We start from the raw sequence: 21381 nt of genomic DNA on the forward strand, positions 1-21381 counted from the left end.
GGATTACTCAACTCATCTCTACATTCTTTTAATATTCTAGCATATACCTCGTCTGGACCAGGCGATTTATGAGGCTTCAGTTTGTTAATTACTTTAAGCACATCGTTACTAGTGCAATATTGATATTCATCACCGCTGGCTTTCATAATGTTATATAATTTATGAACTTGAAACTGTGTTAGGTTTTCATTTTGTAAATACCGAGCGAAAATGACTATTTAAACGTACCTGCTACATTTCTTTAACTCATCATCAGTCATTTCTCCTGGGTCGTAGTTTCTTCTTATAGGACCTATTGTATCTCTAACCTTTGATTTATACAGTTGATAAAAAGCTTTGGGTTATTTTTCGATTCGTTTGCTACCTTGATTTCATAATTTCTCTTTGCTTTCCTAATTTCTGTTTTTACCTGTCTTGTTAGGTTCTGATAGTAACCAAGTAAGTGATTTTTGCCTTTCTTAACTTTTCTATATACTCCTTTCTTTTTCCCTAGAAGATCTAAGAGTCTATTATTCATCCATTTTGGTTGGTTCCGTATCGACCTGAATTTTCTTTTAGGGATGTGTTTATTTTGAGCATTATGGATTGTCGCAATAAATTGTTCATAAGTAGCTGCTAAATTAAATTCGGGACATTGCGGTATAACGTTAATACCGTTGCACGAAGTGTATCAGGTACGACAATTTGCGTAACAATACCGCGAGCTGTCTGTTGGAGCGATGGAGTATGTCTTGCCGTAGTTCAAATTGACTGAACGGAAGAGTTAACTTTGGAAGTTCTGTCTCCTCCCCCGACTCTAGAGCAAATATGACTGCAGACCACATAGGATCCAGTCGTTGTTCATCCCGTAATCGCGAGAGAATAAACGAAGATACAGATATCACTGGTGCTATGTTTCTGGACAAAGCGTCGGCGACCACATTCGCTCGTCGCGGTAAACACTTGAACACGGGTTTGAATTCTTGAATGGTCAAATATCAGCTTGCTAGTCTGCCTGAAAGGTTTTTGCCTTGGAACAGCTCTGTCACTGCCACGTGATCCATATGAATGGTTATTGGATAACCAAAATTTAAGTCTTTAAACGTCTTCAGTGCCCAAGCAACAGCTAATGTTTCTAGATGAGTTACTGAATAACGTGTTTCGGCATCATTAAGATTATGACTGGCGAAAGCAATTACTCAATATTTTCCTCGTGTGTCCGGCTCCATAAGTACAGTGCCTAGTCCTTGACCTGAGGCGTTGGTACACAGAGTAAATGGTTGAGTGTAGCCAGAAAATGCTAAAACAGGTGCATTTGTAAGTGTTGTCTTCAATGCAAGAAAACTATCCTCTTGTTCAGCATTCCAGACAAAAGTTGCATCCTTCTTAAGTGTTTTAGGACGTGGGAACTGTGTAACATCTTTGACTTTGTCATCAACTGTATGAATGCCGTCTCCGTCTGTAATCGCTCATTGGAGCGATTTTGGTTTGTGCAGGACAATAAGATCCTTGTCGTTGACGCAATGAGTATAATTCGGTCAAAACCTGCTGAATACAATTCACATATAACAACTGCTGGTACATCAGGACACAGTTTGAATAATACGATCAATATACAGTACATAATTACACTTATTAAAGTTATTTAGAGTTCTCAGAGGATTCAACAGTTCCCAATCACACTCACGTTTTGGGGTCTATGGTAAGACCAACAAGAACAAATATAATGTCCAGCGGGAAAATGTTGTGGGCGAGAATCCAGATGTTGCCTTTACAGTAGACGGCGAAAGACTGTCCCTCAGGCAGTCACACAGCTGCTACCAGCTCCATCTCGCTTAGTAAGCTATTCTGAGTTGTAAACAGTTTCTTCACTTAACATGTGGCCGGCGCGCACAATTTGTGCTTGTCGATAACACCGTCAACTACATGACCAAAGAAATGTATTTTGGATTTCAAAAAAATCACACTTAGATAGTTTAACTTTAAGTCCTGTTGTAGAAAGTTTCTGGAAACCTTCATGGAGTTTGGCAATATGACTGTCTACATCCTTACTGACTACGATGAGATGATCTAAGTAGGCACATACTGTGGTACCTATTAAACCAGCATACAAAGTGTTGATCATCCTTTGAAAAGTCAGTGGCGCATATCGGAGACCGAATGGCATTCGTAAAACTTCAAAATAGCCCAATGGAGTACTAAAAGCAGTAATCTCACGAGATTTCTCGCCAAGAGGAATTTGTTAATATCCGCTAAGCAGATCAAGGTTGCTCAACACAGCATTATCCTTACCTAAAGATTGCAAAATATCACTCGGGACAGGCATTGGATACCTATCCGGGATAATATATTCGTTGACGCGCCGAAAATCAATGACCGGGTATCAACCTCCATCCTTCTTAGGGACTAAAAACAGTGGGCTATTAAAGGAAGTCTTTGAATGTGTGGTGACTTCTTGGTCTAACATATCTTGAACCATGACTTGCACTACAGCTCGCTGGCTATGAGGTAGTCTATAAGCTGATATGTAAATCGGATATGTGTCCTGTTTTAAAGATATGTGATGGGAATTTAAACTTGTCTGACCTAACTGTTCCACTGGTAAGGCTGCAATGTTTCTGTAATCGGCAAGCAACTCTAGGAACTTAGTCTTGCCTTGAGGGTGATCAATTACCTTAACATGTGGCGTTATTTGATCTATCCTCTCCTGTCTGGTTTGTGTAAGTGTATGTGTAACACTACTAAGTGGGAGTTGTGTAGGCTGTAACGCAACATTACTATGGTAAACCAGAAAATCACACAACTAACATCCCTCTTTCAATATTCTGGTAGTGCCTGTTCTGTTAAGAACGAGGACATCTGTTACACCACCAGGACGAATCGTACTCAATGTAGATTCACATGCTAGGCCTTTAACCCTGCACGTTTCCATAAGACAGACTACGTCAATCCCAGTGTATACGTCAGGTAAGCAAACAGTGGCTCTGGTGATTTCCTCATTCTGAAAATGGAAAGTACCTGTTAAGACTGCAGGTACTACCATCCAACTTTTGCTGCTGTAGTCACGCTGGGTAAATGAGTCTGTAGGACCTGGGACACGCTGGGAATCGGGATCCAAGAACTTCCTCGTAGTAGGAGCGCCGGATAAAACATTCACCCTTGCGGAGAGCAATGGTACAGATTTGTGCATGACACGATAGGTTCCACCACTAACAGTGATAGTATGTTGGTTTGGCTGGACATCTATCATGTTGTGTTTTAGAGTTGTAAGACCAATTAATCCGTCAGCTGGCAAATAAAAGTCCTTGACTATATAAAACTCTGAAGGAAATGGTTTACCACGTCTAGAAAAACGTAATGGTAGAGTCACCACTCACGTAATGTCTAGCTGGGCACCGGAAACTCCTGAGAGATCGGTGTCAGTAGGTCGAACTTTAAAATCTCGGTTAGGGATCGTCGTTGTAGTTCTTTATAGGACGCTAATGAGAGTACATTTGTACACGCACCCGTATCTACATCTAGTGCAAGTTTGATTACACCAACCCTCACCGGAACAGATAACACTTCAGTTTTGTTCAGCGCCGCTATTAACGAGGCTGCAACAGAAGTGCTGCTGTGAGTTGGTACTGTTGGGAAAGACGCTGATCTTCTCCCGACTAATTATGATAGCGACAACGCGATGTCCGCTTCAGTGATACCTGAGGTACCCCATACCCTATATTCTGAATATTCTGACATCTTTGGAGAACTTGACAGTCTTCAGAATTATGGGAGGCAGATTCATGATACACACACCACATATCAGCTGTCGGTTCCATAGTAGACTTGGCCTGAGCAACTACTGAATAAGACTTGGGTGGGTCTTGTCGCTGTCGTAGATTTGTGTTAGGGGTTGTGTGGTGTTAGGGTTTGACACCACCTTGCTGGAGCTGGTAACAAAAGTCAATTGTATGACCTTTCTTGTTGCAGTGTTTACAAACTAAAAGTTGTTAGACTTTTGTGCCAGAGTTCTTGGGAACTCTTTGTTAAACCGGGTGCCACAGGTGTGACCGTCCTGGCTAGAGGAGTACGAGGTGTCTTAATCACGATCTTATGTGCGTAAGCAATAATTGTATCAATGCAGGTATAATTTTCTGTCTTTGCTTGATTATACGCAGGGTCGCGTATCGTCAATAGAAAAGTAGCAAATTCAAATAATTTTGCAAAATTGTCTAATGTCATTTTGCCATCATCATCCAGCCAGGTCGAACCACGGAAATTAGCTTTGATATCTTGATGAACATCACCCGCTATGGAGACACTTTTCATAGTATCCTCTACTCGAGCCTTACGAGGAAGGCGGTTAACCCATCTAAAAATACAATTCAGGTGACCTTCCAGTGCTCCCAATTCAAAAAGACCAATTAAAGTCTTTCTAAACTCAGTATATGAAGGATCCGCAAGACCATTAGCATCCAAATGTTCACTAGCAAAACTCCTGTACCTTCCTTTATGTGACCGCTCACAAAAGCCTTGCGATTCTCATCTCCCGTGATAGAAATCTTCTGCATTGCATCCTCACATGCCTTAAAAAATGTAGTTACGCGATAATCATCTTCCGCCGTGAACTCGCGAATGTGGTCACTGCACGGTAATACCTGTACAATGTTAGAATTGTTAGATGACATGTCCGGAACTAGCTGTAGCCATGGTTAGTGAGTTATTAGACAACTTAGATATAATTGGAGGATTAGTGGTTGCAGGAGGTGAAGGAAGAGTGTCTGACACACTGTATTTCTGTGTAGGATGAGAGTTAACTGGCCCAAAATGAGGTTTGATGTCGTACATGAAACCTGACCTTAGTTTGGTACGGTGTAAATCGTCAAATGATTGATCAATAAATTGTTCACTACTCTCAATGAAAGTGTGTCGCAGTGAATGTGCATGTGTTCCTTGCAAATCTACCAGAGGTTCAGTGTCAATACCAGCGCCAGCAGGCACTGTCAGACGGGACTACGTTTTCTGAGTGTTCAGAGTCACTATTATAACGTTCCGCCAAGTCCTTAATGTCTGAACCCGGTAACATAAGAAAACTATCCATAATTGCTATATAATAAAATAAGATTATACTAAACAATAACCTTGCCCATCCATTTACAGTAACTTATTTATATTATAAGTAAAGTAAGTGAAGTATCAGTAAATGAGCAAGTAAAAATAATACGTCAGTAGTATATGTAGTAAGGCACTTATAAATTAAAAACTATCCTATCACGACGTCTGACGTATGATGGTATGCTGTAGAATATGTTTTTGTTTTATAAATCTACTGTAGTCTGTAGCATACATATTTATGTAGACTTGATAGAAGAATCGAGATTTGAATGAAAGCCTGGTGGTGAAATCTGTAGAGCTCACCGAGTTTAGCACACAACTGAGTAGAAATGTCACGGTCACTCCTTGTTGATAGAATTGAAGATCCAAGATGGCGACTTGTTATGACATTGGATTGACGTTTTCAAGATGTCGTCGATGACGTGTCCAAGATGCCAAGGGCTGGTGGATATGATGACCTAAGCCAGTGGTTCTCAAACTCGGGGTAATTACCCCAACTGGTGTAAAAACTACATTTTGGCTGGGGTAATATGCTTCTGTTGGCACGGTGGGGTAACCTCGTATTTAACACTTATAACACTTACGTTTGCCGCGTTTGGCAACTTGTGAAGTATTCGCCTCAAGTTGCCATTAGTCACTAGTGATTAGATTTATATAAATTGAGTCAGTTTACTGTCCGTATCACTCCAGAAGCCGCAATGAGTGGGTGTATGTTGTGCAGTGACTCTGTGGGACTGTTTTTGCACACTGAGGTGAGATGGCTGTCTCGCGGCAAGGTTTTGGATCGAGTTTTTGAACTGCGATCAGAAATAGCGGACTTTCTTGCTGCGAAAGCACACCCTGACAACGCTGCCTTTCGTGACGACAAGTTCATCGCACGCCTAGTTTATCTGTCGGACATCTTTCGAGAGATGAATATGTTGAATTGCTCTCTACAAGGAAAAAATGCTTCCATTATCGATGTCCAAGATAAGATGAATGCCTTCTGTCAGCAAATGAAACTATGGCACAGGCGAGTCAACGTCAACAACGTCGTTATGTTTACCAGGCTAGACCAAATTTTTCAAAGTAGCGAGGTTCAGTGCCCGGCGACCGAAATTGGCGATCTTGAAGACTGATGTCCAAAGGAGAACCCGCGTACACTGGCTGTCACGGCGGGTAACGTGCTGGGTCACACCACGGGTCACACGGTACGTCCACACTTCCCCAAGGACTCTCTGAAAACTGTAGAGGAACACTCTAATTGGATGATGAAGTACTGTAGACAGCACGGTCTCAACATTCAATTCTGACAAGGTAAGAACCGGAACTTTATCAAGTGTCAGACTCCTGAGGTCTATGAAACACTTAGTACTGTTGGCTTTGACGGGGTTGTCCTGGTGCCCCCCCCCAGTAGACGCTAATGAATGTTGCCATCATAGTGAAACGTTTCCCCCTATACGCTGACATCGAAGATAAGTGTGATTTTAATTCTAGTATACTCAGTATATGTCGACATTACCGGGGGAAGACTCCACAAGCTGCTGTCATTGTCAAGTGGAAGGGAAGGGAATGCCCAACCACTGTGGAGGCCCACCCTCTCCTACCTCCACTGTATGCTGAACCCTATCACCCTGGGCCTGCATTTTGTGTTTTCTGTTCTCATTGGGGTCACACCTTCACTGCCTGCTGCCGACGTGATCGTTCCAGATGTCGCTTCTGTTCATGTAACCATAACTCCGCTGCCTGTGCCCAGAAAATAAAAAAAACACCTTAATAGGGGTGGTGTGGGCTATGTAGTTGATCCCAGGTATTGTAACTGCGGCGGCCGGCACAATGCTGACTCACGGCAATGCCCCAATCGCCCGTCTGTCTCAGAGGAAAAGCCTTCCCGAAGGTCGCGTCTACCACAACGCCCCCCACAGTCTCCTGCATCGCCTTCTTCAACAACACCTGCCCCTGCCTGGCCTCACCTGGCTGCAACACAGCAGTCCCGGCCGTTTCCTAACTCAACTACTACTGGGCCTCCTCCCCATTTCTACTCTGACGCTGTCAGGCCTTGTACTCCCACCGGTGTCCCCCCACAACCCCCCTCCAGTGACATGACACAGATCATATCCCTCTTCCAAGAATTTACCAACCGTATTGAAAGACTCTTCTCTACACTCTGTACCACCATCTCCAACCTACTCTTGCCCTCTGTTGCCACCCAGTCACTCCTCTCTTCTGGTTTGACACAAGCTGGTGGTCCCCCTGTGAGCCCCCCCTGCTCACGGCCTACTCCACCGCCGGCGGCCTTCACTACTGGTGTAGCGCCTACCTGGCCTGCCCTGGTGTGTCCTGCTGCCCTCGAGCAAAGTCCGGCCTCATCTTCACGACACTTGGTGCCTCAACCTGTCCTCCACCCACCGCAAGCCGCGCCAGCTACTGTGTCTGTGCTGTCTCCACCAGGGCAACCTATTGGACCTGAGGACACCGCCCCCGGCTACCCGTACCCCACCGGTATGTCGACGCACACGCCATCACAATCACACTAAAAGGTATGTCCCTCAATATTGTCAATGCCTATGTGCCTCCCTCCACCCCAACTGTACCTGTCCCACCACACCATATCACCTTCACCCCCACTGTACGTCACCACGCCTAGTATATTGGCAACCCTGAGCCTGGCCGCACTGTTTGTAAACTTTGTGGTCAACCGACTCTCACACCCTCTCTCACTACATCCTCACTTGCCCTATGACCTCCTCCTACAGGTCCCCAGCCGTTACCAACACCTCTTCCCTCCATTACCAGATATCCCTCCCCCTAGTGACAGGCCTGGCACTTGACATTATTAGGGACCTGCCACACTTTGTCATAAACAGATAAATTGTACTGGGAATTTTTCCCCCACATTCATCACTCTGTCACTTTATGTAACTTGCTGACAAAACCCATGACCCTTCATGCTTTTACGCCCTTAATGCATGAGTCATGAAGGCAAACATGAATTCCGCATGCTTCCCCGATGGGCCCTCGTGGGCAATTTAAAAAAAAAAATCTAATCTTACCAAGAGCGCTGACCTAGTCATAACAACCTTGGGTTGGTGACTGGGTGATGGCTAATCTAGGGGGTTGCGTCTTGGTGCTGGGGTTCTTCACGGTTGGCCGGAAAAATTTGTTGACTGCCGGTTGCCTGCTTAGGTAGCCGCAACAAGCTGTGTCACGTCTTGGAGACTGAGTTATGGTGGGGGGTTGCCGCATTGGAACGACAGTGTTACCACAAATAAAGTGACTAATTGTATTACATCACGTATTATGATTATATGTAAAATTTCTTACGTCAATCTGGGACGACAAATAAGTGTTCCAGTCAATATATAACGTCTCTCACTACGGTATATATCCACGTGGAACAATGAAGAATGTCACAATTAAAAACTTTCAGTTTGGGTATAAAAACACTGGCTTTTTTATGGATACTTTTCTTCGAGCTGCCACATTTACGGAACTGCTTCCGGTAACCTAACACTTACTGATGGCAGGTAACTTCAGTCACATTTACAAAATGTTTAAGGGTTAAGTTTGTAACCCAAAAGGTCTTTTCTCCATTTATTAATCAAATTAACTGCATGCACATTTAACTAGGATATCACCATAATTAACACTATGAGCTGTGAGCTTTCATGATGAATGGAGCTTATAAATAATAGCTTTGCGTTGGGACGTTCATCCGGTTTGAGAGGTGAGTGAATACTGGGGCGAGCCTGTTTACTTAATTGCGGACTCTAGCGTCGAGAGACGCAACTTCCCGTGAACATCTATTACATGATCAGTGCGTGATGGCTCACTGCTCATGGAAAATTACCGTGGGTGATGTAGTTATATAAACCTAATATAAAAAACCATTTATATAAGTACTACTGTCTATTAGACGAGGCTAATACATTCTCTTCACCTCCCCCTCCTCCACACTCTTCACCTCCCCCTCCCTCCATGCACTATTCACCTACCCTCCCCCCATACACTCTTCACCTACCCCCTCCCTCCATACTCTTCCCTCCCCTCCCTCCACCCACACTCTTCACCTCCCCTCCCTCCCTTCCTCACTACCTCCACCTCCCTCCCTTACCTCTTCACCTCCCCTCCCCTCCATGCACTCTTTACCCACCCCCTCCCCTCCACCTCTTCACCTCCCCTCCCCTCCCTTACACACTTCACCTCCCCTCCCTCCATACACTCATACCTCACCTCCCCTCCATCACACTCTTCACCCCCCTCCTCCCTACACTCTTCCTTCCCCTCCCTCCCATACACTCATCAACTCCCCTCCCTCCATACACTATTCACCTCCCCCTCCCTCCACACACTCTTCACCTCCCCCTCCCCTCCATACCTTCACCTCCCCTCCTCCATACACTCATCACCTCCTCCTCCATACCTCCATCACCTCCCCCCCTCCCCTCTACTCCCCTCTTCACCTCCCCTCCCTCCATACACTATTCCTCCCTCCCCTCCACCCACATACCTCCCACCCCTCCACCACTCTTCACCATCCCCTCCCTCCCTCCTCTTCCCTCCCCTCCCTTCCTACACTCTTCACCTCCCCCCTCCCTCCTACACTCTTCACCTACCCCTCCCTCCATACTCTCTTCACCTCCCCTTCCCTCCCTTACACTCTTCACCTCCCCCTCCCCTCCATACACTCTTCACCTCCTCCTCCCTCCTCTCTTCACCTCCCCTCCCCTCCATTCTTCACCTCCCCCTCCCCTCCCATCTCTTCACCTCCCCTCCCCTACATGCACCCTCACCCCCTCCACCCTCTTCACCTCCCCTCCCCTCCATACACTCTTCACCTCCCCCTCCTCCATACTCTTCACCTCCCCCTCATCCCCACACTCTTCACCTCCCCTCCTCCCCACACTGTTCACCTCCCTCCCTCCATACACTGTTCCTCCCCTCCTCCATGCATATTCACCTCCCCCCCTCCCCTCCATACACTGTTCACCTCCCCTCCCTCCACTACACTCTTCACCACCCCCTTCCCCCCATACACCGTTACCTCCCCTCCTCCACACTCTTCCCTCCCCTCCCTCCATATACCTTCCTCCCCTCCCTCCCATCACTCTTACCTCTCCCCTCCCTCCACCCACCCTTCACCTCCCCTCCCTCCCTTACACTCTTCTCCCCTCCTTCCCCCTTACACTCTTCAGTCGCCCTTCCCTCCATACACTCTTCACTTCCCCTCCTCCACCACCCTTCACCTCTCCTCCCTCTGTCTCTCCCTTCCCCCTCCCCTCCCTTTACCTCTTCTTCCCCCTCCCTCCATACACTCTTCACCTCCTCTCTCTCCATACACTCATTACCTCCCCTCCTCCACCCACCTCTTCCCTCCCCTTCCCTCCATACCTCTTCACCTCCCTCCCTCCATACACTCTTCACCTCCCCTCCTCCATACCTCTTCACCTCCCCCTCCCTCCCTTACCTTCACCTCCCCCTCCTCCTATACTCACCCTTCACCTCCCCTCACCCTCCACTTCCTCTTCCTCCCCCTCCTCTCTTCCTCCTCCATACATCACCCCCTCCTCCCCATACACTCTTCACCCCCTCCCTCCATCTCTCTTCACTTCCCCTCCCTCCATACACTCTTCACCTCCCCTCACCCCTCCATACCTCTTCACCTCCCCCCCTCCCTCTATACTCTCTTCACTTCCCCCCTCCCTCCCACACCCTTCACCTCCCCTCCCTCCCTTACACCCCTTCACCTCCCCCTCCCTCCACTCCCCTCTTCACCTCCCCTCCCTCCCTCTCTTCCCTTCCCCTCCTCCACTCTTCACCTCCCCTCTCCCCTCCATACCTCTTCACCTCCCCCTCCCTCCCTTCCTCCCCTTCCTCCATACCCTCTTCACCTCCCCCTCCCCCACCACTCTTCACCTCCCCCTCCTTCTCTCTCTTCCTTCCCCCTCCTCCATACACCTTCACCTCCCCCTCCCTCCACTCACTCTTCACCTCCCCCTCCTCCACTACCTCTTCACCTCCCCTTCCTCCCTACACTCTTCCACCTCCCCCCTCCCCCCTCCCTCTTCACCTCCCCTCCCCTTTATACTCTCTTCACTTCCCCCTCCTCCATCTCCCACCTCCCCCCTCCCTCCCTTACCTCTTCTCCCCTCCCTCCATACACTCTTCCCCTGCCCCTCCCTCTATACTCTCTTCACACTTCCCCCTCCCTCCATACACCCTTCACCTTCCCCTCCCCTCCCAGCATTCTTCACCCCTCCTCCATACCTCTTCACCTCCTCTCCTAACACTTCACCTCCCCTCCTCCATACACTCTCACCTCCCCCTCCTCATACACTCTTCCTCCCCTCCCCCTATACACTCTTCACCTCCTCCCTCCACTACACTCTTCACCTCACCCCTCCCTTACCTTCCTCCCTCCCCCTCCACTTACACTATTACTTTCCCTCCCCCTCCATACCTCCCCCTCCTTACTAATCTCCCTCCCCCCCTCCTCCACACTCTTCACCCCTCCTCCTCCATACACTCTTCCACCTCCCCTTCCCTCCCTTCTTCACCTCCCTCCTCCACTACTCTCTTCACCTCCCCCCCTCCATACACTCTTCCTCCCCTCCTCCCTTGTATTCACCTCCCCTCCCTCCCTCTCTCTTCCTCCCCCCCTCCCTCCATACTCTTCACCTCCTCCCCTCCATACCTCTTCACCCCCCCTCCCTCCCTTCCTATTCTCCCCCCTCCATACACTCTTACCTCCCCCCTCCCTCCACTTACACTCTTCCCCCTCCCCTACATGCACTTCTCACCTCCTCCCATACACTCTTCACCTCCCCCTCCTCCATACTCTTCACCTCCACAATCTCTTCACCTCCCCTCCCTCGCCACCTATTCACCTCCCCCTCCTCCACCTCTCTTCACCTCCCCCTCCCCTGCACTTACACTATTCATCCTCCCTACTATTCACCTTCCCTCCATCCCTCTTCACACCTCCTCCTCCCTCCCTTCCTCTTCCTCCCCCTCCCTCCCTTACACTCTTCACCTCCCCTCCCTCCACTTACACTCTTCCCCCTCCCCTCCATACACTCTTCACCTCCCCCTCACCTCCTCTCCCTCCTCCATACTCTCTTCACCTCCCCCTCCCTCCCATACACTCATCACCTCCCTCCCCCCCTCCCTTACCTTCACCTCCCCTCCCTCCATACACCTCTTCACCTCCCCTTCCCTCCTACACTATTCCTCCCCACCTCCTCCATACTCTCTTCCTCCCCCTCCCCTCCATATACTCTTCACCTCCCCCCCTTTCTCACACTCTTCCTCCCCCTCCCTCCATACACTCTTCCCACCCCCCTCCCTCTATACACAATTCACCTCCCCCCTCCCCTCCATACCTCCTCACCTCCCCCCTCCTCCTTACCTCTTCACCTCCCCCTCCTCCATACACTCTTCACCTCCCCCTCCCTCATACACTATTCACCTCCCCTCCTCCATGCCCTATTCACCTCACCCTCCCTCCATACACTCTTCACCTCCCCCTCCTCTATACACTATTCACCTCCCCCTCCCTCCATACTCACTTCACCTTCCCTCCTACATGCACTCCTCACCTCCACTCCTCATACACTCTTCACCTCCCCTCACTCCATGCACTCGTCACCTCCCCTCCCTCCATACACTATTCACCTCCCCTCCTCCATACACTATTCCACCTCCCCTGCCTCCATACACTCTTCACCTCCCCCCCTCCTCTCCATACACTCTTCCTCCCCCTCCCTCCATACACTATTCACCTCCCCCTTCCTCCATGCACTCTTCACACTCCCCTCCCTCCCATGCATACCTCTCCTCATGCTCTGCCTCCCTCCTCCATACACTATTCACCTCCCCCTTCCGCCATACACTCTTCATCTCCCCCTCCCTCCATACACTCTTCACCTCCCCCTCCCTACATACACTATTTACCTCCATCTCCCTCCACCGCGATACCATCCGTCCTCTCCATCATCACCACCCCAGCATAGACGCCTTCCCCCATCTTTCCCTCCATCCTTATTAGTAAAGTTTAATTTATTTAATCTGTGGCAACTGTCAGCTGACTCGAGTCCCGGGTGGCCTGGCGGATGACGATTGACAATTTATTGAATTTAGTCCGACGGTCACGGGGGGTAGAATGTCTTGTGTTCCTTTCCGCTTTATCTAATATATTACTATTTTTCAAACTATTCGTCTACGATGTAGCGTAAAGATTATTAAAATAGAAGAATATACTGTACGCATAGTGGATCCTCACTGCTGAGCTGCTGCCAATATTTGCGGAAATAAACGTTTGAAGGCATTTTGTGTGTATTTTTTGTGTCAGTTCCCGTACCCCCATCTTCCACACTAGAATGGTGTATCTCAAAAAAGATATTTCCCAGTAATTATCGGTCCCAATCTCACGAATTACCGAGGGTCAACTGTACATGAACTAAGTATATTGTAAATATAAAATATCTACAATTACCGATCCACAGAATTTTGTTCACTCTCCTTTGGTCCGTGAAGTTGAAAAGTTTCGGAACTACTGTACTGCTCTAGATGGTCAGGCACATTTGTGGTAAGTACTGAGTATACACTGGCTCTAGAACAGTGGTTCTCAACCTGGGGGCCATAGCCCCCAAGGTAGCCACAGCAAGAATTTAGAGGAGTCACGGCGAGCTGTTATAAATTGTACGTTTCCAAATAATGTTGTGAATCTGAATTAAACAAAACTTGTATTACTTATTTTGACTTGGCAGAAGAGAATTTTCATTATTTTTTTTGTCATTTTGTTTAATCGTAACGACAATACAATTTTAATATTTACAGACTCTGGTGCTATTTTTGTTTTATTTTTTACGGATTATGTGTGACAGGCGCTGAACCGAGCTGCTGAACTGACTTGTTCAGTACGTGTCCGTGTCATCCCTTTGCAAGTGGTGATAGGACCGAACGATCTCTGTCTGGCCTGGGATACCACCATATATTGTGTTTGAGCTTGACTCGAACATAATCTACTCCGTAATTGGTGTTACTTATTTTGTTTCATAATTCATGTGGTCGCTGCTTTACGTGGGTGAAATATTTGTACACTTCCTTTATTAATTATTTCCTTATTTATTGGTGCCATTGTTGTTCATACTCATTCTTTACTTATATAATCCTACCATTTTTAGTGCTAAATTGGTATGACTCACTATTCTTCTCATTCTTCCAAGTTGGGCAGTGCTTGTCAAAGGAGGCGTGTTCTTGCTTACAGGAAGTACACTTCAGCTTGCTAGCTTGAGTGTGAATGTTTACCTGTGTGCATGTTTGTGTATGACTGTATGTGTGCTTTATGTGTGAGTGCATGGGCGTGTTATGTATGTGAATGTGTGTGTGTGTGTGTTTGCCATTCTAACTCTTGTCCTATTTATCTGTCCTTCTTTATCATTCTTTAGTCTTTATCACTTGTCTGTTTGTCTGTTCTGGGAGAAAAATGAAGGAGGCCACGAGGATGTTGAAAATTCCTCAAGGGGGGAATGGAGTGAAAAAGGTTGAGAACCACAGCTCTAGAATGTACCTGAACCTACCTGAACCTGTCCCAGTGTTGGTCAAGTATGATAATTTTCTCTACTTGTGGCTTCTATAACCTGAGGCTGTGACCTCTTGTGGAGCAACTGCTAGCTTTAGACATAAACATTCGACTGAGTAATATCCTCTGAGGTGCTTATAAACTTATATTAAATCACTCCTGCTGCACTGTTTCACAGTTACAAAAGTGAAAGGTAAACATTTGCAACTTGGTACCCCTCAAGGTGGAGTACTTAGCCCCACTTTGTTCCATGTTCTTATGAATGCATTATTAAATTTAATACCAGACAACCCCAGCAATATCTCAATCAGCTATGCTGATGATATTCTTATACATACTAAAACTCATCGTGAAATGCAAACCACCCTGAACCATGTATACGCAGCCTGTGAGAACCTCGGTCTTATTATCTTCACTGAGAAAACTAAGGTGTTCAACAAACAAGCTGGTAACCGCAAACGCGGCCCTGCCAAGTTCAAGATAGGTAACAACACTATTGACTATGTTTCTTCTTTTAAATATCTTGGTGTTTCCGTCCCTTGTACCCTACCTGCCATACAACAGCTAACCCGCCAATGTACTGACAGACTGAGACCTCTTAGAAGTGTAGCGGGGTACAGCCCGCACTATGGTGCTAATATTAGAATTGTTAAGACAATGTACCTCGGCTATATAATATCTCTGATAGAATAACACGCACCAGCCCTGGTCCTTCGTGACGGGAAAGGCGTTGACAAGCTCGACAAAATGCAAATTAAAGCCCTCAGAATTATCCTAGGATGTCCCATGAGCACTAAAGTACTTAATATGAGGAAAGAACTAGGTATACCCAGTGTTAAAGATAGAATAATTGAAGTCAACCTCATGATAGCCCTGAGGCTTCTGCGTGGTGATCCTGATAACATTGTTTCCGTAAAATTGCTAGAATGTATGAACCATGGGACTACTGAGTCTAAATGGATCCAAACTACAGTTACACATACGAATATGTTTGGACTAGACCACCTGTACACAGATGAGACAACAGCACTTCCTTCCACCCTGGCGGACAGTTCCCTTCGTTATCACAATACCGGCATATCCGCCGAAAAAATTAATTACACAAAGTATTTATCTCCAACACACTGCCAAAGTGAAAGCTCTTAACACATACACACCCTACAGACTAATGATAATATCACACAGACCATCTACATTGATGGATCTCTTAACAACGCCTGTGGGAGGGCTGGAAGTGCTATCGTTGTGACTCAACCTAACGGAAATACAATTGAATTAGTTACCATACTCACAGCTATCAAATTCATTGAAACCACTGTCACTAACAGTCTCATCATCACTGACTCTCTATCCTCTCTACTTGCACTTGACACCCTCGACTCAAGTTGTCATGTTGTCTCAGAAGCCAGACACAAATATGCGTACCTTGTTGACCGGGGTGTCAAGATCAACTGTAGTGGATCCCCTCTCACATCGGCCTCAACATGACAGATCCATAGTTTACCATAATGAGATGTATCAAATGAAACATGTATATGGAGCAAGAAACAAGATCACTAGTTTACAAGATGTTGTAACCGCTAGACTAAGGTTAGGATATAAGTACCTCTGGCAGTATGTTCCTCAAGCTGATGTGAATAAGACTAAATGTAAAGTGTGTGGTCAAATATGTGGCTACACATTTGAACACTACGTCCTCGACTGTGTGAAGATAGAACCTTTTCGGGATAGGTCCAAGCACACATTGTGTAAAATGGCACAAAAACTTCATCTCTAATGGCAAGATAGCTGACATATTAAGATTGTATCAACCTTCTTGCACTTAGTAGCTATATCAGTTCCCATGTATAGAACCAAACACACAATGTGCTTGAATACCTCTTGTGCAAATGTGAATAACAAGGTGTGGGGCCAGACATACTGCCTCACACGCCTGTACTCACGCAGTTGCGATTAAGTTACCCTTTATGTATAGAACTAAACAAAGAATTTATTTGGAATACTGTGTAACATTTAATGCCATAATATCCTGACCACGGGGGTTAGGTTTTCTGACCCTCTGTAAACCATACTCCGTAATCCTTTTGCGCTACCGCTCACAAGATGAGTATGGGGTGCACAATAATCTATCCGCTGTAAGCGGCAAAATTAAATTCCCTCGACCATTGAACCCTCTCCTCTTCCTCCTTAACCTTAACCCCAAGTAACGTCGTTGGTACAAGGTCGCCCCTGACATAAAGATTCTGGCGATCTTGAGTATTCCACGGTAAAATGTGCATCGGCCGGGAATCGAACCCGGGCCTCCCGCGTGGCAGGCGAGAATTCTACCACTGAACCACCGATGCTGCTTCTTGCTTCAATTCATATTACTGTAAACTAATAAAAAAAAAATATAATCCTAATTTATAGACAACAACCAAACATCAGCCAATTTCCATACACAACGCACTCACAACAATGTGAAATAATAATATCACACTGAGCTCCTGTTGTCTGTTTGTTGGGTTGTAGATTTATAGCACTCTCCGCTGGTCCGTGAAGTTGAAAAGTTTGGAAACTACTGTACTGCTCCAGACAGTCAGATACATTGCTTTTTTATACGGGGATTAGCCCACCCGGGCACAGGTCACTGACCCACATCGGGACCTGGGGGGCGAAAGTATAATAGTAATAATAATAATAATAATAATGATAATAATAAAGAAATGCAAAAACGAAAAAAAATTACAAGTGAGAAACAATATACGTATATTGTGTTGTCAATAGTAAGAGAAACAATTGAGACCCTGCAATTGTGTGTAAATGAGGCAGAAGTCAGATCAGCAACCTAGAACTTGGTCACAATTTTCGTGATGCCATATGGCAGCAGGGTCTACCATTAGACAACACAATAGGCTTCCAATATTTTCCCAGGCGGTAGCACCTTCCTGTTTGGTAGCTGCTTACTACCTACTACTAAGTATACACTGGCTCTAGAATGTACCTGAACCTGTCCCAGTGTTGGTTAAGTATGATAATTTTATCTACTTGTGGCTTCTTTAACCTGAGGCTGTGACCTCTCGTGGGGCATCCGTTAGCTCTAGGCATAAACACTCGACTGAGTAATGTCCTCTGAGGTGCTTATAAACTTATATTAAATCATTCCTTTCTCGTCTGTTGTATTAGCTGTATGACCTTCTGCCCCTACTCCGACAACTGCTGCAGATATTGACTATGAGGCTACTGTCACTGAATGCCGCATAGATCTGCGGCTCAACTAATTTAACACAGATAGGATAGTTTCTTATGTATTAGGATATTTAATATTAAGGTAATTAAATGGTGGCGAAGGTGTGGCTATTGGGGTAGGCTCGAGGCCACGTTAAAAAAAAAGAAAAAAGTGTAGGTTGGTACCTGAGGAGCTGGCGTGCAGGCACCAATCGGGTGACTCACTTTTAGACATTCTCAATCAACTAACAGTGACTAGCATATCTCAGGGACCCCTTACCTCGACCACTGCACCCTCCCGTCTTCATCCGTCACCATAACCCAAGTAACGTCGTTGGTATAAGTACGTCCCTGACTTGAGGATTCTGGTGATCTTGAGTTTGTTCACGGTAAAATGTGCATCGGCCGGGAATCGAACCCGGGCCTCCCGCGTGGCAGGCGAGAATTCTACCACTGAACCACCGATGCTTCTTTCCTTCTCTTCATATTACTATAAACTAATACAAAAAAAATATCATCCTAATTTATAGAAAACAAACATACATTAGCAAATTTCCATTCACAACGCACTCATAACAATGTGGAATAATAATAACACACTCAGCTCCTGTTGTCTGTTTGTTGGGTTGTGGATTTATAGCAGGTAAATATAGTCAGAGATATATGGTTGTTGGTGATAGATTTATATAGATTATATCAATGTTATATAGGGGGAGGGAATGTGTGGATAATTTACTTAACACACACACACACACACAAACACACACACACACACACACACTTATTCTCCATAATTCCCCTCACTTCCACCCACTCCCTCTTTCTCCTATCTACACCCACCTCCCCTCATCGCCTTCCTCTTTCATCTCCCCCTCCCTCCATAAACTCTTCACCTCCTCCTCCCCCTCCTCCTCTCTTTATACACTCCTCACCTCCCCTTCCCTCCACCACGAAACCCTTCGTTCTCACCACCTCCATCACCATCACCACCCCAGTACCTCTATCTTGCCCTCCGTCATTCTTTATCCTCTTGGGCCGTGGCTCCCAAAAATAATTTTATTAAATGTTGTGATCATTAATAATAATAGTGTGTTCAGTTCATTAGTAAATTTTAACTAATATTTATCCGTGGCAACTGTCAGCTGACTCGAGTCCTTGGTGGCCTGGCGAATGACGATTGACGATTTATTGAATTTAGTCCGACGGTCACGGGGGTAGAATGTCTTGCGTTCCTTTCCGCTTCATCTAATATATTACTATTTTTTAAACTATTCATCTATGATGCCTCGTAAATATTATTAGAAGATAAGAAAATACTGCAAGCACAGTGGATCCTCACTGCTGAGCTGCTGCCAATATTTACGGAAATAAACGTCTTGAAGGCATTTTTGGTGTAGTTTTTTGTCTGTTCCTGTACCCCGTGTTTCACACTGTAGAATGGTGTATCTCAATAACGATATTTCCCAGTAATTATCGGTCCCAATCTCACGAAATACCGAGGGTCTACTGCATATGAACTAAGTATATTGTAAATATAAAATATCTGCAATTACCGATCCGCAGAATATTTTTCACTCTCCGCTGGTCCGTGAAGTTGAAAAGTTTGGGAACTACTGTACTGCTCTAGACAGTCAGACACATTGCTTTTTTATACGGGGATTAGCCCACCCAGGCACAGGTCACTGACCCACATCGGGGCCTGGGGGCGAAAATGTAATAATAATAATTATAATAATAATAATAATAATAATAATAATAATAATAATAATAATAATAATAATTAAGAACCATAAAGAAATGCAAAAACGAAAAAAATCTAAAGTGAGAAACAATATACGTACAGTATATTGTGTTGTCATTAGTAAGAGAAACAATTGAGACCCTGCAAGTGTGTGTAAATGAGGCAGAAGTCAGATCAGCAACCTGGAACTTGGTCACAATTTTCGTGATGCCATATGGCAGCAGGGTCTACCATTAGACAACACAATAGGCTTCCAATATTTTCCTAGGCGGTAGTACCTTCCTGTTTGGTAGCTGCTTACTACCTACTACTAAGTATACACTGGCTCTAGAATGTACCTGAACCTGTCCCAGTGTTGGTCAAGTATGATATTTTTCTCTACTTGTGGCTTCTTTAACCTGAGGCTGTGACCTCTCGTGGGGCATCCGTTAGCTCTAGGCATAAACACTCGACTGAGTAATATCCTCTGAGGTGCTTATAAACTTATATTAAATCATTCCTTTCTCGTCTGTTGTATTAGCTGTAGTGTAGGCTGGTACCTGAGGTGCTGGCGTGCAGGCACCAATCGGGTGACTCACTTTTAGACAATTCTCAATCAACTAACAGTGACTAGCATATCTCAGGTACCCCTTACCTCGACCACTGCACCCTCCCGTCTTCCTCCGTCACCATAACCCAAGTAACGTCGTTGGTATAAGTACGTCCCTGACTTGAGGATTCTGGTGATCTTGAGTTTGTCCACGGTAAAATGTGCATCGGCCGGGAATCGAACCCGGGCCTCCCGCGTGGCAGGCGAGAATTCTACCACTGAACCACCGATGCTTGCCTCTAGTCTTCACGTTGTGTATATTTGGAATTTGTTATATGTAATTATATTTCTTTGGTTGAGTGTATGTAGCTACATATACCTTTATTGCGGTATTGGTGTATTCTAGAGTAATAGCACAGAACTGTAGATATAGAAGGCGTGGGTGCGAGTCTGTGTTCTTTTGTTTCTGTCCTAATGTACAGTATATATCAGATGCCTACAGGAGAGCTTGTGGAGGTATGGGTTTGTGTTCACACTCAGGATGGTTGGAGATAGGAAACTCACAATGTGCTCTCTGTATACATGTTGTATTGGATGTACAATGCAGCTTGGTGCTGGGAAGGCAGCATGATTACAAGCGTGATGTAGAGAGGGCTGGTTGGTGAGGGTGCTCAGAGGAGGACAGCTTGTGGGTCGCCATGCTCGCCAGCGGGAGCGAGGGCCGCCAGGCAGCGGCGGAGGAGGAGGAGGTGTTGCTTGCTGGTTGGTGTAGGTAGAAAGAGAGCGATCACCACGAGGTCAGGTCTTAAATAGCGGGGGGTAGGCGTGGCTTAGTAGTTGACCTCCGCGATGTATGGCGGCGCTGGTTGACCCAGACCACGAGGCATACACTGGGAAATTCGTGGGGTCGGCTACGCAGCGACAAACAGCGTTTGTAGGGGAGAAATCCACTACAAGCTCTGGTTCTCAACTGGTTCAGCCAGGATAATATTATTATTATCCACTCTGTATCTGTGTTTTTCTGGCCAAATAAACTGTTTCAATTCAATTCAAATTCAATCCACTATCTCCCTTCCTCTTATTCACCTTCGGTTGAAAAGTCAATTAATGAAACTGAGGAAGTCTGCGTACTCCACTGATAATTTCTTTATGTGAGTCATCCCAAACTGTACAAGTGATATAAATATGTTAATATAAAAAGCGAGAGAGCGCATTGTAGAGTTTACTGTAGTATAACCTTCAATGTCTTCTATGAATCTATTTTGAGGG

General features: G+C 45.9%; 1 protein-coding gene and 3 non-coding genes across 4 annotated transcripts; 1 reads left to right on the top strand and 3 right to left on the bottom strand.

Annotated features, from left to right (window-relative positions):
- The first annotated feature begins 5771 nt into the window (after positions 1-5771).
- Positions 5772-6191, top strand: LOC121876547 (protein FAM200A-like). Its single transcript, XM_042381744.1, has one exon. It carries the CDS (start codon positions 5772-5774, stop codon positions 6189-6191), a length of 420 nt encoding a protein of 139 aa, XP_042237678.1.
- Positions 6192-16909: 10718 nt separating this feature from the next.
- On the bottom strand, positions 16910-16980 carry Trnag-gcc. The gene has a single exon. It is a non-coding gene; the product is annotated as a tRNA-Gly (tRNA).
- Positions 16981-18239: 1259 nt separating this feature from the next.
- Trnag-gcc lies at positions 18240-18310 on the bottom strand. The gene has a single exon. It is a non-coding gene; the product is annotated as a tRNA-Gly (tRNA).
- Positions 18311-20334: 2024 nt separating this feature from the next.
- Trnag-gcc lies at positions 20335-20405 on the bottom strand. Its single transcript has one exon. It is a non-coding gene; the product is annotated as a tRNA-Gly (tRNA).
- Positions 20406-21381: the final 976 nt, after the last annotated feature.

This window comes from Homarus americanus, unplaced genomic scaffold (assembly GCF_018991925.1).
Source record: "Homarus americanus isolate GMGI-L3 unplaced genomic scaffold, GMGI_Hamer_2.0 scaffold28, whole genome shotgun sequence".
Taxonomy (NCBI): domain Eukaryota; kingdom Metazoa; phylum Arthropoda; class Malacostraca; order Decapoda; family Nephropidae; genus Homarus; species Homarus americanus.

What these genes read in the sequence shown, in the direction of transcription:
- LOC121876547 (XM_042381744.1), top strand. Translation starts at nt 5,772, where the DNA reads ATGAGTGGGTGTATGTTGTGCAGTGACTCTGTGGGACTGTTTTTGCAC.